Raw genomic sequence first — 19,735 nt, 5'->3', positions numbered from 1 at the left:
GGTATCATTTGGTACACTATCATATATTCTAAAAAATAAAAAGTATTCTCAATATATGCGAACGAAAGTATGTATTCAACCAGTGCATATTACCAGTTATCACATATGGCTCACAAACATGGACTTTCACAAAGGAGAACATCGACAAGATATCCAAACCACAAAAATAGCAATGGAAAGACAGATGCTGGGTATCGGTCTTAAAGACAGGAAAAGAAACCCATGGATCAGAGAAAAAACAAAGGTGAACGATGTACACTCAACGAAAAAGGTACGTAATATCAATAAAAATGTTCATTCAGACAACAAACGCAATACTTAAAATTTGTCCAATTCTTGGTTTTATTGGGACAACAATACAATATTCATCAATTCATTATTTTCGTTCGTTGAACCAATGTATTACGTTTATTGAATGGACGAACATTCATTGTGTATACCATAATATCACTTTATTGGTATTACGAACTCTGTTCACTGAGTCAACGAACACTACTTATTGTTATTACGAACTCTGTTCACTGAGTCAACGAACACTATTTATTGAAACAACAACGTCGTTAATTGACCGACGAAGACTATTCGTTGTGTCAATAACAGTGTTATTTCTCCTAGCGTATTTCGTTTATTTCTACAATTATTTCCGTTTATTGTTAAAATTAATTCCGTTAATTCCCACAATAAATACGGTTTTTCTTACAATCAATTCTATTCATTCTTACAATCAATTCTATTCATTCTTACAAACAGTTTCGTTCATTCCTACTATGAACGTATTTTATATTAATAATTACTGAATGCAATAGCCCAATGTATGATATTAATTGATTAATAATAATCTTTTAAATCCCCCTTTTTTGTCCTTCACCTAAAGGACTTTACACTGTGTGATTTTTCATATGATTTCACTTATACAGTGTACTGGAATAAGTGTTACACTCCCCCCGCCCCCTTATTAACTTATTTATTTTTAGCACATAAGCAAAACGCTCGGACAGGTCGATTTTTAAAATAATCAAAGTATATTATAACATCAATGTTTCGAACTTTACACGATTCCCCTTCAGGTGACAGGCGCGGCGTAACTTTGATTTTTTTTAATGGGAAAGTACGTCATGTGACAGCTTATTTAAAAGCGTTTGAAACAGTGATTCCAAAAATGTATAACACTTTAATCCTTTTTGAGAGCGAAGGTGCAAAATTTCGATCGAATTCTTTTTAAAATCATTCATTTTTTTGGAATTCTAAGAAAACTAATAAGTATTTTTGAAAAATTTAAACGCAGAATAAAATATTACATTATTACCGAGGGCAGAAAGTCCCTTAGAATAAACAAAAAGTTTCTGTTAAATGGTATGCCTATTTGAAATTAAAAATCATACTAAATTTTCTCTTTTTCACCCCTGTGACTTATTAAAATAATCATTATAGAGGTTCTCAGGGACTTAAGATTCTCGATAATATTGTAATATTTTATTTTGCATTTAAATTTTCAAAAATAATAATTATTTTTCTCAGGATTCGAAAAAAATTAATACATTTAAAAAGAATTCGACCGAAATTTCACGATAATAGACACACAAAAACTTCCTTCTACTACGGACTACACTTGAAAACGAAATGCAATTATTATTCGGCACTTCGGTAACACAGAGAAGCTAGGGGTATCACGATAAGGAAAAGCCGTTAAGTTTCAAATGGTCAAGCAAAACATTTATTGTCTCAACAACTACGATTGTTGACACAATGAACGCATTGATTGTGGGTATTAAATGCAGTAGTAGATTGATTAATGCATTCGTTGTCACAACAATCAATTTACATCTATTCAATAATCATATATTACTCTATATTAACAACATTTGTACATTGTTTTAATGAAATCTGTACGTTGTCACGATAAATCAAGGTAATTGCTTGTCATCTACGAAATCAAGAACGTGAGTTGCTGCCAGAATTAACAGTATTTATTAAATATACGAAACTAAGTTATTGGCTGAATAAATTGAGTGTTATTGATTAATGTATTCTAGTTATTCTCACAATTATTATTCAATCATTGTGACAATAACCAAATACATTCGTCAATGTCTAAAAGTTCGTTGAAACAACAAATTAAATTGTTGTGACAACGAAATACTATTCAGTAATCACTGTTAATCAATATTACGAACTAAATTTTGTTGAGTGTATCAAGACAGGTTGCAAAACTTAAATGGAACTTCGCCGGCCACACTCTGCGGCCAAAATATGAAAGATGGAATAAGCGAACTCTACACTAGCGGCGACCATGGGAACAGAAAAGAAAAAGAGGAAGACTACAGATGAGACCTTAAGAGAACGACAGGAAAAGATTGGATGCAGATCGTCCAGAATAGAAACCAATAGAGATTAAATTAACAGGGTAGGCCTATGGCCAGGAATGAGCGTTTAAGGCTGATTAGATAGATAGAATTACTATTTGTGGAATATATCTTTGTAGGACATCGTTATTGTGATAATAGTTTTAAAAAAAATCTTTTCTTCTCAGACGATCAAGTAATTACGACAAACGATGGAAAATACATGGATTATAATATATGATTCCAAAGTTAACTAAAGAATACGAAAATTGAGGACTCAAAATCAATATAAACAAAAAGGAATATCTTAGAATAAAGGACGAAGAAAGAGACCCACAACTCTCGATTACAGATATAAAAAAATGCGAAGAATTTAAATACAGACAGTGATAACGAAGGAAGTAACATCGAAATGGGACATCCAGCAGAAAATGCAACAAGGCCGAAATGTGCTATAAAAACTAAATTCGTTAATATGGTCTCCTAAAATTAGTTAACGAACAAAAATGACAATCTACAAGTCGGTTATAGAATCAATTTTGACGTACGGAACTGAATGTTGTAAATGACGAAGAAAGAGAAGAAAAAACTGGAGGTAGTAGAAATGGACCATCTAAGGCCCGTATTTATAGTCGAGTCTCAAGAGAGCGTCGATGCTCAAGACCGACCTTGAACCAAATTTGTGTTTTATAAACCGATCTCGAGACCCGACGCTGTCTTGGGAAGTGTAAAATGACAGCCGAATCTCAAGTCCTCGATCGACCTACCTCGAGACTGCGTTTCTAACCTAACTTTGTTTGTTTTGGTTTGAATTTTGAATAATAATTTTTTGCAATTCAGTTCCAATGTATATTTTTTTGTTTTTCTAATTACAATGAAGAAATGGAAGAATTTTTAGAGATTATTGATAATATTGAAGAAGAGAATCGCTCAGGAAGTATACAAAAGCGATATAATATTCACATTCATGATAAAAATATATCTAAAATACAATGGAGTACATATTACAATATTGAAGTTCATCATGGCATTAACATTAACTTAAACATCAAAGATTTTATGCTACTTATGGGAATATAACCAGTTTTTATGAGGTTACTCATTTTCCAAATGTACAGGTACTGTAAAGACATATTTGTTATTTAGACCCTTATCTTATTATGTAAATGAATAATAATTGTAGGTGCTAGAAGAGAGATTATGTATATTGTTGTTCAACAAAGTTATCAAGTCATTCAATATTTGATCTAAGAGCATTAAGAGCTAAAATGGAATTTTAGCTCTTGGAATCCAGGATTATTAATAGGAATATATGACAGTGGGTATGCATGCAGACGCTATCTACTTACCCCACTATTACAGCTAGGTATTTATTGATAATTGCTAAATAAATAGTAGGTTATTCAATAGATATAAATGAGCCCCTGAGAGCAAAAGTGGTGTAAGTCAAAGGTACTCTACTATTGTACTTTCACCATATATTTTTGGAATATAAATATATAGTTATCTTCTGTCTTTCTCTTGTTCTACATTCAACTGGAATTTGTTTATTTATTCTGAGAATACATTATTGAATCTGTATGTATTATGTTAGATATATTATTTTATATTTTATTTCTTAATACGTATTTTTTATATTTTATTTTAAAATAAATGAGTATGAGTTTCCCTCTTTTTAGATAAGTATTTATTTGACAAACCTTTCCTTACCAAGTATAAAATTAATTACACATCTGGACCTCGGAGGTAAACTACACTGTCATTTTGCGCAACTGTGTTTAGCATGTGTTTGCAACAAAGTTTAGAGCACTTAAAATGTTAATAAAAATCTGATATATCCCATAATTAGTTGAAAGACAATATGACTATATTTTAATGATAATATATAACCAATTTTTACAATCCAACTAATAAAATAAGTGGATTAAAGAAACTCAAAAAACACCATGTCGACATAGTGTAGATTACCTCCGAGGTCCAGGCATGTAAACAGCAATACTGTGATGAGCACTCTAATAACCAGCAAAATAGTGCAAAAAAATGGAAAACATATGTTGTGAAATAAAAAGAGATGTAAAATTATCGATAGGAACCTATAAATTTACATTACATAGTTTTCCACCTTTAGATGTATCGGAGAAGTATAACAACTGTCACAGACATCTAAAGGTGGGAAATTATGTAATGTAAATTTATAGGTTCCTATTGATAATTGTATACCTCTACTAGTTTCATCTCCTTTTATTTCACAACATATGACGTTTTCCATCTTTCGTGTCATTTTGCCAGTTATTAGCACATTCATCACTGTGTACTATTATTTATGCAGATGACATAGTCCTCTTAAGAAAAAAAACTGAAGTTGTTTAGAAACTTGAGAGGAGAAGCAAGAAAATTGCATGTCTATAAATGAAACAAAAACAAAATATAAAGTGTATTGAAATGTGTGGAGAGATAAAATAGAATAAATTTTTCACACTAAAAACAGGAACAAAGGCATACAAAATTGAAAATGTCAGCCAATTCAAGTATTTAGGAGTGGCAATAATTAATAAATGGGAAGAAGAAAAAGAAATAGAAAAGATACTACTAAGAGAAAGCAGATCGATGGTATATGATTGAGGTCAGAAATGTATGTAGGACAGCTATAATGCAAATATGTATATGAAGCAGTTATTTGACTAGTGGCATTGTATGCTTGTGACACTTGAAACAATAAATAAGAAAGATGAAATGAAAATAGATATCTAGTTCTGGTAGGGGCTGGCAGTTCTGGTAGACTTCTAGTTCTAGAGTTAGGACTGGCAAAAAATAATAGATATGGAAAGTCAGGTAGCTAGGTCAACATTACTTGAATGTAAGAGCGACATGTAAGACATTACTTTATTCATGTTCTCCACCTTGCATCATCATCATATAGGTATATCTGTATTTCTAGCTCTGTCCCTTAGTGTCTTACCATCGATTTTGGATTTTTCTGTCTCATCTCATTCTTTAATTCAATAAGCAAGGTTGCAATTTTATTATCTTTAGTTATTTGAGTTTTTACGAAGTACTATAAACACAGAATATTAAGTATACAGTTCCCATACTTTAATTTTATGAGGAATTCTGCTACAACAATAATATATTTATCATGAAGAGAATGAATCACTCTTGAATGAAATCAAGAACTGCGGAATTCCACACTTTCAGCAACATTATTTCATTATTTTTTTAAGATTGAATTATTTTATTAGAAATTAATTCCATCCTAAAAATATGGTTTATGGAAATTATAGTAGATTTAAGGAATATACTGTAAATGCATGATAGTACATAGTAAAAAGGAGCTTAATTATAACATATTCTTCTTTTTGTGTAGATATAACTGTCTATTTTTCAACGTACCTAAAGTAAGGTGTCGTTCCATCGTTTTTGTGGTTTTCCCATTGATCGTCTTCCTATTGGGAAACTATCTCTCGCAGCCTTTACCTACTCTATTTGTTGTCATTTGGTTTATATGATCGTTCAATTCTACCTTCTATTTCTTACACAGTCCTTAATGTTCTCCACCTTGCATCTCTGTCGTATATCTGTACTTCTAGCTCTGTCCCATAGTAACTTACCGTCAATTTTGCTAAGGGTTTTCGTCTCTGCTGTTTTTAGCATTCTTTTTGTTCTCTCTGTGTAAGTTTGTGTTTCTGCCACGTATGTCATTATTAGTCTGATGACTGTTTTGTAAATTCTGTCCTTCATTTCACTCCAGAGATATTTTTATTCCTCCACATTGTTTCATTCAAGCATCCTGCGGCTCTGTTTGCAGTGTTCACTTGATCTTCCACTTATTTTTCGAGCTTTCCCTTACATACAATAAGTGTAATTTGACCTGTAATTTGACCCCTGTCAAATGCTTTCTTAAGGTCCATGAAACATAAATATGCTGGTTTTGTGTTCTAGTGATTTCTCCTGCACTTGCCTTATCATAAATAAAGCATCAGTGCATGATCTTCCTGGCCTAAAAACTTGTTGTTCTTCTGCTAGTGTCATAATTTCATCCAATTTGTTTGTTATCACATTGGTTGTTGGATTGGATGTTAATGTTTTGTTTAATAAATTAATTCCTCTGTAATTCTCCTGGTCCGATTTGTCTCCCTTTTTGAAAAGAGGCATTAGTATGCTTGATCTTTATTCTTGTGGTACTCAGCTTTGTTCGATTATTTTTTGGATTAGTTTTAATAGCTGTTTGGTCAGATCTGGCCCTCCATACTTTAGGCCTTAAGCAGTTCTTTCAGTATCCTCTCTTCTCCTGGTGATTGTATATTTTTTTAATTTCCTCAATGCTTCATTTATCTCTCCTCCTCAATGTCTATTTCTTTGTTTGTAGTCATTTCTGGTGTTGGTTGTTCATTATCGTCGCCTTTAGCAAATAGGGATCGAAAACACAGTCTGTGCAGGAACAAATTTTTGGTTATTATTTATTTATGAAACTTTCTGATTAAGATTGTTGCCAAGCTTAAATAACTGCAACTAGAACTGGTTTTACTTAAGAAATACCATGAAATTATTAATACGAGTATTGGTTTCACAATTCTGTACGACATAACATCTCTCTGCAAGAGAGACTCATGAGTTAATGTTAATTATTTGTAGTCAAATGGATTATTCTCAAATATATACAAAATACCAACTCTCCTACAGCCTTCCAAACTTCCACAGGTGTTCCATCAGGTCCTAATGCCTTACCATTCCTCTTCCTAACTCATTCAATGCCCATGCTGTATACAGACCTCAATTGAGGTGCCCAAGCTCGTAACAGTTCATTTAGTAACACAATACCACCACCAACCCTGTCAGTGTGAGTGCTGAACAAGTTAATGCCTCGACAACCTTGTGTCTTGCTATCCCCAGTATTACATTCTCATTTCTCTGTCTCTCCTCTGGTGTTCTTTGTTTAGCATCTTTCTAAAGTGCTCATACTATCTTTGCTTTATTGGATCTTAATACTCTTCTATACACACTCTTAATCGTGAGTTAAGTCCTTGGATGACTTGTCCCTTGCTTATGGTAAAAGATGGCTTATGATAAACTAATATTAACTTCAAAGAATAGATCCAAGACGTGTTGGAAGATAATTAACTATGAGTGTAACAAAACCAATAGTTCACATAATATAACAACCAATATATCTTGTGACGATGGTATGGACACATAATGAGAAGAGAGAAGAACAATCCGTTAAGAGTTATAACCGAATGGATACCACCAGGTACAAGAACCAGAGGCAGGCCTAAACTCAGATGGAGACAACAAGTGGAAGAAGACTTAAGAAGTATGAAAATTAGAAATATAGGAAGCAAAATCAGAGAGAGAGAAGAATGGAGAAAGGTAGTGGAAACAGCGAAGTCACACCAGCAATTGTAAAACTAAAGTCAGAATGGGATGATCCCCCACAAAAAGGATCTTCAAGTGAAAACAGCTTCAGCTTCCTCGGGAGCGTACAGCTTGTATATATATATATATATATATATATATATATATATATATATATATATATATATATATATATATATATATATATATATATATATATATCTTGTGACACTTTCAATAACTTTTTTGTTGAAATTGCCGAGGACATTATAAAAACCCTTCCTAATACATCAGACGACATAATCTTGAACTATCAAAACTTCCCAGCTCCATCAAGTTCGTTTTATCTATCTCCAACTACTCAACAAGAAGTATCAGAGGTTATAAATTCATTAAAAAATTCAAATTGTTTGGATACAAATGAGTTAAACGCTTCTTTTATAAAAAATACTTGTGAAATAATCATTGAACCTTTAACACATCTCATTAATAACATTTTTTCAATCGGGATATTTCCAACTGGATTTAAATACTCCAAAATTGTTCCTATTTTTAAAAAGGGCGATCGTGATCTTGTAGACAATTATAGACCAATTTCTATCATTTCCATATTCAGTAAAATAATAGAAAAAATTCTGAAGCAACGCCTAATATCGTACTTTGAAACCAATAACTTTCTTACCAGTTCACAACATGGGTTTAGAAAGGATTGTTCCACAACTCATGCACTCTTCTTAGATGTGATGAGTGGCATAGTGGATGGCCTGGAGAAGCATAACCAAACTGCTGTAACGTTGTGTGATCTTTCAAAGGCCTTCGACTGTGTTTCTCATGATATCCTACTAAAAAAACTGCACTTTTACAGTATCAGAGGTACTCCTCTAGAACTAATTAAATCGTATCTAAGTGATAGATACCAAGCAGTCAGATACGGAAATTGTCTCTCTGAATTTAAGCATGTTAAGCATGGAGTTCCACAAGGTTCTGTTTTGGGCCCTCTATTATTTATTATATATGTTAATGACTTGCCCAATTTTATGGCACCATGTAAAACAGTATTATTTGCAGACGACACTACTTTTTGCTGACTATTTTTTATGACAGAAATCGTTCTCTTTTAGAAACCACTTCTACGAATGTAAATTCAAATGCTCAATCATGGTTCGCAGCAAATAAACTTAAACTAAATGATAACAAAACTCAAAATTTATTCATTTCATCTAATCCATTCGATGCTCGTGTGGAAAAAAATACTGTAAAATTGCTGGGCATGACAATTGACAACACACTGACTTGGTATAACCATATTGACCATCTCAAAGGTAAACTTTCAAGTACTTTATTTTTACTTAGACAACTAAAACTTGTTACAAGTGTTGATACCTTAAGAACAATTAATTTATTTACTTTTCTCTTTTCCATTCGCTTTTAAGCTATGGCGTTATTTTGTGGAGAAACTCTTGCAATGCACTAACAATATTTAAATTGCAAAAAAAGCAATTAGAATAATTGCAAAAGTTGGTTACTTGGAATCTTGCAAACCATTATTTATTTAATATAAAATAATGCCCTTGCCAACACTATAGCTATACAATGTCCTCATGGAAACACACAAAACTGCAGATACTTTAATTAAACAGTCTGACTTGCATAATTACAGCACAAGAGGTGCCAATAATATCAGAACAGTCAAATATCGTTTGAGTAAATCACAAAAAAACTCTATTGACTTTAACATATATAATGTCCTACCTAGGGGTTTTAAAAACCTTAAAATCAATAAATTTAAAGTCATTCTGAAAAAATATCTTCTGAGATTTGCTTTTTACTCTGTTAGTGAATATTTTAATCATTTTAAAGCAGTATCATGGACATGAATATTACTCACTATGTTTTCCGATGTCTCATTTTGTGAATGTGCGTGAATGTATTTATATTTCTATACAGGGTGTTTCATTAATAATTGTCCATATAGTAACTGGAGAAACCTTAGCACAAAATACGAAGATTTAACCTAAAACACTTAAATATGGTTCATTACTGAGTTACAGGGTGTTTTATCTAAAAATTAAAAAACTATTTTTGCTCAATATTTTAAAACTATTCAAGGTATCCTTTTCATACTTGGTATAAAGTGCGACTACTATACACCCTACTAAATTATGATAAACACACGTTTCTAGCTACTACCAGAGGCATACGACAGGGGTTAGTGAATGGTTGACCCTTCTCAAATTCTACGCCACTGGTAGAATTACTATTTTAGTACCATTTTTAAATTCTCCAATATTTTCTACGTAAATAATATACTCTTCATTGGTAACGATAAAGTTATTAGTTTTCGAGATATTTGAAGGAAACGGCACAGTTATTTTGATTAATTTATGATATTATGATTCATATTCATATGATTAAAATTTAAAAATTATTTGTACCCAGTACTTTAAAACTATTTGGAGTATCTTTATCATACTTGGTAGAAAGTGTAGTTACTGTACACCCTACTAAATTAAGATAAATAAACGTTTCTAGCTACTACCAGAGGCGTACGACAGGGGATAGTGGCTGATTGACCCTTCCCAAATTCTACGCCACTGACGAAATTGCTATTTTAGTGTAATTTTTTGATTTTTCCATACTTTTTGTAAATAATATACTGTTCATTTGTAACGATAAAATGATTAATTTTCGAGATATTTGAAACTAAAAATGAAGCGACACAATACATTAATCAAAATAACTGTGTCGTTTCATTTTTAACTTCAAATATCTCGAAAACTAATGACTTTATCGTTAAGAATGAAAAGTATATTATTTTCATAGAAAGTATTGGAGAATCCAAAAATTGAACTAGAATAGCAATTCCGTCAGCGGCGTAGAATTCGGAAAGGGTCAACCATTCACTTTCCCCCGTCGTACGCCTCTGGTAATAGACAGAAACGTTTGTTTAACATAATTTAGTAGTTGGCACAGTACCTATACTTCCTGCCAAATACGAAAAGGATACGTCGAATAGTTTTAAAATGCTGAGCAAAAATATTTTTTAAATTTTTAGATAAAACCCCTGTAACTCAGTAAGGAACCACAGTTTATTTAAGTGTTTTAGGTTAAATCTTCGTATTTTGTGCTAAGGTTTCTCCAGTTACTATATGGACAATTATTAATGAAACACCCTGTATAATGTTATTTGTATATACACATTATCTTATATATCTTATATATTTTATATACATCAAATTGACTTGCTACAATTCAAATTTTTTTTTTTGTAAACATAGTCAATCAATTTTTGAATCTTTGCTTTAGCAATGCTGTATAACCTTTTCATCCCCTCAGTGTTTTCAAGTCTTCATATAGCTGTGCAGACAATCTTACGTAGTAGTAAAGAAATATAAACATCAAATGGACAATGTATTCTACATTTTATAGTTTACTTGTGGAAAAAAAATGTTTTGTGTTCAGAAATAGTTCTGAGTGTTAAGGGTTCCTGTGTAATTCATAAAATATATAATTTAAACATTTCACAATGTATAAACGGAAGAAATAAAAGAGTTAATAGAGATAATTAACACTGTTCATTGGTTTGGACTAAAAATGTTAGTATAAATTAGTCTTCACCTGTCATGCTTTAGTTGAATACTTAATTACTATTAATAATCAATTATCTCTAAGCAATTTTGTTTCATTTTAATTAAAATATGCCTATTTATTAAATAAACAATAAAGCACATTTAGAGAGTTTTTTATTACTGATTACTGCAGGTTCAAATAATAATAAACTGTTATGGATTAACTTATATAATATGCTTATCTCTTACTCACTGCATAAAAAATATTAAAATAGTATTTATATATTGCTGATAATGATTGTTTTTATTTACTGGATAGTACCACTTTGGCTTTCGTTGATTTCAAAATTAATAATAAACATTTGTAGCAAAAGTTGTTTTTTGTATACTATTTTTACCAATTATTATCTTATTTTGATACATAGATAGTCACAAGTCCCTTAATATATGTCTTATAAACAAAAAGAGTTATTATCATTGCAAGAAAAATATTTAATCAGGAAATTTGATGTTTCAATCATTTATATACAAATTTAATTGTTGGAATAAAATCGCTTAGTATTAACACGTTCCAAAGAACTATTAAGTATTCTTTACTCAAATATTTGTCATTCAATTATTAAAAATAAAATGATATTAAAAAAATAAAAATTAATAAAAATAAAACAAAAGTTTTGGTCATGGGAGGAAATGAAGAAGAAGAAAAGATAAACCTAAAAATAGAAGAAGTACCTAAAAATCGAACAAGCACGAACCTTTCAATACTTAGAAGTAGAATTAGAAGACAGCGGAAGACAGGAAACAGATTATTAATAATAGAATTAAAAAAACCATGAACCCATACTATGCAATGAGCAATAAATTCATAAAGAAAAAAGAAATAACAAGAAAAACAAAAATTAATGTGTTTAAGTCAATATAATAAGCCTGTATTAACCTTCGGTTGCAAGTAGTGGTTTCTAACAGAACTACAAAAGAGTTAAATACAGGCAGTAGAAATGAAATACTTTAGACAAGTTCGAGGAGATACCAAAAGAGATAGACTACTGAATACTCAAATAAGAGACGATTTAGAAATAGACTCAACCTTAGAATTTATAGAAAGAAGGCAACTCAGTTGGTGGGGTCATCTTCAGAGAATGGATTATACAAAACCGGTGAAAGAAATTTGGCAGGAAAAACGCAAAGAAGAATAGAAGAAAGGTACATCACAACAAACATGGAATAGAACCCTAGGAAAAATATTAGAAAAAAGACGAACAACATGGATAGAAGCAAGGATGCTAGCCAGAAATAGGAAGGATGGGTCAAATTTGTACATAATGTAAATACCCAACAGAATATTAGTAAAGTTTAAGATTAATTTGGATATTAATGTTAAGTTGTTTTTGTATTGTACATATTATAATGCATTGTCGCCCTACACTACTATGTGGTAATAGGGTTTTGAAAATATATATACAGTCGAACACACTTATTGGAATAGCCTTCGTGTGAAGCAAAAGTATTCCTATAACCGGGATTTTCTAAAAAGTGATCATTGGTGGCTAGTAGAAATGTTTTGGGAACTTAATTCTATTTCTTAAACCGGGATATTCCTATAACCAGTGTTTTAATAAGCAGGTTCAACTACTTAAATATTTTATTCTGTTAATCGGTTTCTACGATAGCTTATAGAAATTACTAACTTGAGGTATGCTAATATGTATTTCTGGACCTTGGAGGTAAACTACACTAAGTCATTTTGAGCAACTGTGTTTAGCGTGTGTTTGCAACAAGGTTTAGAGTACTTAGGATGATAATAAAAATCTGAAATATCCCATAATTGGTTGAAAGACATTATAACCATATTTTAATGATAATATATAACCAATTTGTATAATCAAACTAATAAAATAAGTGGATTAAAAGAACTTATTCAAACAACACCATGTCAACATAGTGTAGTTTACCTCTGAGGTCCACATTTATAAGTACAGTGGAACCTTGATTATCTGTCTCTCCATTAACCATCACCTCTGTTAACCGTCAGGGTCCATACATAAGTTGTATGGACTACATAAGCAAAAATTGAGTCATCAATTCATTTTGTTTAAAAGTATTGCTATAAGCCAAACAAAATTTGCTGATTGCTGACAGATGATGAAATCGTTGAAATGGCAACAGAAGTGGAAGAAGCAGATTCAGTTCACAAGCTAACACAGACTTGGAATTTGATGGTGGCGATGCTGATGATGCTATTGCAACTGACAGAGATTTGCGTAAAGAAGCTGCATCACACATGCAACAATTCATAGAGTGATATTATTGACAAGAAGCCAATAAAGTAGATTACATGTCCTTAGGCCAATTAATATAAAAAAAAACATTAATGTGTATAATACAATATTAACACATGCATTAAAATCACAATTTAATGCACTAAACAAAGATATTCACAAACTTATATCACAATTTAAACAACATAAATGGATCCTTAAAAGTATAAATTCCATGAAAGGAAAAACATACTGGAATGAAATAAAAAAACTGTCTAAATATAAATCGTTTAAAAGACAACAGATTTCAGAACTGATATATTATGGCCAGACATATAGTACAGATGAAGAAAAATGTAGTGCTTTTGCTAGATACTTTGAAGAAACCTACAAATTTAATGAGGATAACAATTTTGATAGAGATACCTTAGAGGAGGTGGATAGTTGGGTTGGAAGTTTTTATGAAAATAGTCGTTATCTGAATGCTCTTCAGGACATCACAGAAGATGAATATGACGAGGGGAAAAAACACAGCTCCAGGCAAAGATTCCATCAATCGTAAAATCCTTAGACAACTAGATCCAGATATTCATAAGAAGATAATGAGCATATATGAATATTGTATCATGAATCATTTCTTCCCTGATGAGTGGAAGACAGGCATTGTAATAGTTATTTTATACTAACCATCAACTACCCCAAAATTACTGTCCAATAACCCTTCTCCCAGTAATTGGAAAAAATTTTGAGAAAATTATCCAAGGAAGATTATATAATGAATTAAACCAATATATTCCAGCACACCAGTTTGGATTTAGAGAAAAATCATCTACAATCCTTCCTCTTTCAATAGTAACATCCAATATACAGGCAGCAAGATTGCAAGGACTAAAGGCCGCTGGAGTTTTCTTGGACATCAAGAAGGCTTTTGACTCCGTTTGGCATAGAGGATTGTTATATAAACTTCACAGAATGAAATGCTCCCCTTCTCTAATATGGATTATTGACGAATTTCTTAGAAGACGCAGGTGTATAGTTAAGATCAATGAAACTCTCTCCCCTCTATTGTATAATCTCTAATGCAGTGACATATGCGACAATAGACTAACCAATACTAATTTGCTACAATTTGCTGATGACACTGCAGTGATATCATATGGAAAAAATTTAATAAAGACAATGGACTTATTGCAGAGGCAGGTGGATGACACAATATCTTGGATGAATAAATGGAGATTAACAATAAATCCTTCTAAAACAAAACTAATAATATTTAACCATAGAATCCAAGATCACTCACCAACTATAAACATATGCGACAATATTATTAAACCCTCCCAAACTGTTAAGTATTTGGGAATAGAACTAGATAACAAATTGAAGTTCAACCACCACACAGCAGTTATAAAAAGGAAAATTATAACTAGAGCAAAACACTTCAGAAGTTTAACATACAAGAATGGGTGTATAAAGTTAAGGATATAAACACCGAATAGCGATAAAGGTATTTATTGATAGAACCGACACTAGGGTGATTTTACCCCGGGAGTACTTCCGAACACTGATTAATTACTGATACGCGCTTAGCTAAAGACTGATGTAGACTGATGAATGCTCTTTCTCTAGGCCCGATATCTTGGTTTTATAGAAGCTTAAATTGGGTCATTGGTGACACGATGCCCGCGTGATTTGTATATTTAATTAAGGTAAATAATTCTACTTTCGTCAGCACTTTCTTGTCATTTCCAAATTATATTGTTGATAATTGACCAATTTGGATCTAAACTAATAATCTACGTGTGTGAATATAAAAACAAATAAATTCGTGCAATCTACTGGGTGATATAATTATTCTGTTCAATATCGGATATGAATTCTGAATATTTGTTATTGGACAATGGGGGAATTACGATTGAAACAGCAGCCAATATTTATAAAATGATTTGCAGGCCCATGCTGGAGTACGGTTCTGCAATTTTCTATAATTCTAAAGGTCCTGCCAAAAATAATATAAAAGTGGCTGAAATAACTAGCCTTCGACAAATTACTAGAATGTGTCATCCTGATAATCCACTTCATGATCCATCAAACAGAATGCTGTACGATAAAACTGGAATTGAACCTTTTAATGAGAGACTCAATAAGTTGTTTAAATATCTCTTAATTAATGACAATAACAAAAATTTGATTGAGCCCCACATTGTGAAGATACCAGAGGACAGTGCCCGTAGATATCCAGGAAGAACTCTTTTTGAAGAAATCTGCTACACATCAAGACAATAAACAACTCTATTTAAATCATCATCTGTATTGTAACTAATTGTCAATGATATTGTGATTACCGCCACATACAAATATTTTTTTTTAATTATTGTATTGTATTAATATTAACAAAAAACATATACTGTATTAATGTACAGTAGAACCTAGATTATCCGTCAGGGCACCGGACCAAGGGTATGATGGATAATCGAAAAGACGGTTAACAGAACATTAAAAAAAATAAAAATTCATAGACCAACTCTCAAAGGACATCGCACACCTCTTATGGAAAATATAATGTCACTCAAATTCAATAAAATTTATACAAATACATTCGTTTTAAATTAACGGTCAAATCTTATCATTGCGCCAACTCTATATTTTCAATAATAAGAGCAGAAATTGATATAAACAAATCTGAAATCAAATGGGTACGTACATAAGTTAGAGAGAGAAAAAATATTTTAAAATACCCAAATTGTCGGTACTCCATAAATCAGCGGATTACTTTCACTAATCCGCTTAGGCCCAGCGGGGTTTAAGCTCTTTTGAATAGCACCCAGAGCAATAGTGATTGTAACTGACACTTTTACTGACTCCAAAAATGTGATTTCGATAAACTTTAATTGCAATTTCTGCCGTAATTAATCATAATTAAGATTTGTCGCAATGATAAGATTTGATCGTTAATTTAAAAAGAATCTATTCGTATAAATTTTATTGAATTTGAGTGACATTATATTTTCCATAAGATGTGTGCGATGTCTGTTTTACTGTTGCTTCACATTTTGTGACAGCTGAATTTCTTAATCGGCATAAGATCATGCAATCTACTTTATTGGCTTCTTCTTGTTGAGAATGCCACTCGATAAATTATTGCATGTGCGATGCAGCTTCCCTAGATTATTTAAGCAAATCTTTGTCAGTTACAATAGGTTCATCAACATATCTACAGTCAAATTCCAAGTATGTGTTAGCTTCTGAATCTGTTTGGTCCGTCCTTGTTGCCATTTCAACGATTTCTTTGTCTGTCAGCAATGGATAGCCGTTTGTGTCTTCATCACAAACCAAATTAACTTTTTTTTTATTTTTTTACATTAAAATTTTTGCTGATGTAGTCAATTCAACGTCTGTATGTACCCTGACAGTTAACAGAGGTGACGGTTAATGGAGAGACGGATAATCGAGGTTCCACTGTATATTAATTGTGTAAATTGGCTGAAAGACTTCGGTACATTGTATCAATAAAGTATGTCTCTCTCTCTCTCTACAATATTAACAAAATTGACAAAACATAAAATATATAAAATAACATTTTTACAAGTAAAATATGAAGCTACTGCAGTTTGTCCTCCAGATATTCATTTATAGAATAATATGCTTTTCTTAAGAGTAAATCTTTAACATTTTTTTTTAAATTTAGTGGAAAGTGGTATTTCTTTCACAGTTTTTGGCAAACAAAAGTAAAACAAAAAAAGATTACAGAATATTTTAAACCAAATTGATTCTATTGTACGAACACAAATCCCTCTTATATTGTCGAACAAAGCATGTAAATAAAATTTGAAAATTGTACCATGAACTTTTAATCTTTTTTTAATGTTCTGTTAACCATCTTTTCGATTATCCGTCAAACCCTTTGTCCGTAGCCGGAGCCCTGACGGATAATCGAGGTTTCACTGTATAAATTGAAAATAACTTACCTTAAGACCACTTCTTCCTTGCTGTTTCAGCAACACATTCTCAGGTTTCATATCACAATGGATAATTTTATTTCGATTTAAAGCATCCAAGCATTGAAGTAAAGAGTGGCTAAATTTTCGAACAAGTTGCAAACTGAAGCCTTGGAATTTGTTCTTTTTAATAAGTTCGTAAAGATTTATAGAAAGCAGTTCGAAAGTAATGCACATGTGGTTCCTAAACGTAAAGGAATCAAGCATGTGGATGATGTTCATGGTGTTGTCTTTATCTTGTTTTCTTAAATGTTCTAAAATACGCACCTCTTCTTGTGCTTGTCTATGAAATCTCTTTTCGTTTCTTACCATTTTAAGAGCTACGTGCATATGGTTTTTGTGATCATAGGCCTTAACCACCTGTCCAAAAGAGCCTTTTCCTATCACTTTGAGAACTTCGTATCTATAGGCTACATGGTCGTGTGGAATGTGTATATAGGAGCCCTGATCATTGTCGTAATCACAGTTATTTGGATTGCTGATAATACCAGGCCTTTTCTTGGCATTGGCACCAATGAAATAAATTTGTGGATAGTTAAATATTTCATGATGTTCGTATGGTGTTAACTTATTCATATATAATTTCATAACCTGCTCAGGAGTGGCTACCATTGTCTTAGGTTTACATTCTGTTGTGACTGGAACAGTTGATGTTTTAACTTGAGCTAAAGCTGACCCTCTGGGCATATGAGATTGCATGCACTGAAGAACACAGGAACCACCGACGGAGAGCTCTGGAAGGCCGGCGGAATTCGCAGAGGAAGCTGTGGATGCAGCAGGGGGACTCTGTTCTTTGAGTGAGCCCTTGTTTAGCGGTGGTAAACTGCCGCCTCCACCTTCTTGGATATACGAGTGAGAAGATACTGGAAACAACTGTGTTCTGGACATAGGCATTTTGACAGTGTTTACCACAACAGCACTAGACATCTCTAGGGCAATGCTGACTCTCGAAGAGGTTGATGGCCAACCATTAGAGCGAGCCCGAGCACCTGTACCCGTAAAATCATTCACCAGCTAATCTCAGGGTTTCTTCGTCTTAACTACACACCGCTTGGTCTAATTCACACTACTGTCCGAGTTACGATCTTCACCCCCTTGTTGCCTTTACTTAGGAATCACTAGTTGGCTCACCCCACACTTTTAAAACTAACACTCAAAATTCTGGTGGCCCAGACGTTCTTCTATTCTAAATCTTTGCTACTTTTTCTCATTTATCTTTATTATACTTTTCATTTGGAAACGAAAACATTAGGATTCAAACAAAGGGTCATTGGTTACTTTAAAGCCATATTCCAGCCACAATTGTCAACTTGTGTGTAGTAGGGGACACAACAGAACTCCGGAGGGGGCGCTCGCGACGCTTTCTTTCGATCGACACCGTCGGTACTTGTCGGTAATCTTCGGGTGATTCAAGTCATAGCCGTATCAACGAAAAAAAATAGAGGACACAAATTTTAAAATTATTATAATAATATTATCTACTATGGTTCATTTTTTAAATACGAGGAGTAAACTTAAAAGACAAATTCACACCCAATAATATCACTAAAAAATATCCAGATCCATCTTCTTTTTTGGTTGATCATGTCGGTCTTCGATGGTAATCCACAAATATTGTATTATACTAATACGTAAGACGTACGTCGCTAAAAAGTTCTAAAAACAACTGTTTTTGAAAAAATATGACAGAAAAAACAAAGAAATCTCCGATATAACTTAATTAACCTATGAATTTTAAATGTCATTAGTGTCAAAATTTCATAATGTCAATATTGACAAATTTTTATAATTTAGTTGAGTAAACTTGCCTGTTGTTGGACCAATTACAAACAGCATTACAGCTCGGTAAATTTGAATTACCTTTAAAAAACGAGGTATAATAATAAAAATACACGAAATAGCTTGAGAATTACTCCTTTTTATCACTTATATATTTTATCCTTTGTCTTATTCACACTTGTAATGATGAAGAGGAACAGCGTATTTTTTACATTATTTTTAACTGCAGGACAATACGGCGCGACTTTGTTAAATCAATAATTAATCTTTTTGCCTCGGTTCTAGAATAGTCTACTTTCTTAATCTCGTTTACCATTGTATCCATCTTCTTCCTTACTTCTATCTGAGTCTTCCTCTTCCCATCTTTCTATGAACTTAGTAACTCTTCATATTAACAATTCGAAGTTTTATTTCCAGAGAAATAAACACGTTTCTGGTTA

The 19,735-nt window shown here is 32.1% G+C and overlaps 1 protein-coding gene across 2 annotated transcripts in view; it reads right to left on the bottom strand.

Moving 5' to 3' along the window:
* The window catches only part of LOC126893445 (dual specificity tyrosine-phosphorylation-regulated kinase 2), a 168,756-nt gene extending 149,920 nt beyond the window's left edge, over positions 1 to 18,836 (bottom strand). For both annotated transcript variants that reach the window (XM_050663646.1, XM_050663645.1), the window contains exon 1: positions 17,487 to 18,836. In XM_050663646.1, the coding sequence (XP_050519603.1) occupies positions 17,487 to 18,443 (957 nt within the window). In that variant the 5' untranslated portion in view covers positions 18,444 to 18,836. The remainder of the gene's footprint in view (positions 1 to 17,486) is intronic.
* Positions 18,837 to 19,735: the final 899 nt, after the last annotated feature.

Source organism: Diabrotica virgifera, chromosome 10 (assembly GCF_917563875.1).
Source record: "Diabrotica virgifera virgifera chromosome 10, PGI_DIABVI_V3a".
In the NCBI taxonomy this organism is placed as follows: domain Eukaryota; kingdom Metazoa; phylum Arthropoda; class Insecta; order Coleoptera; family Chrysomelidae; genus Diabrotica; species Diabrotica virgifera.
This window is presented reverse-complemented; position numbering and strand designations above follow the sequence as displayed.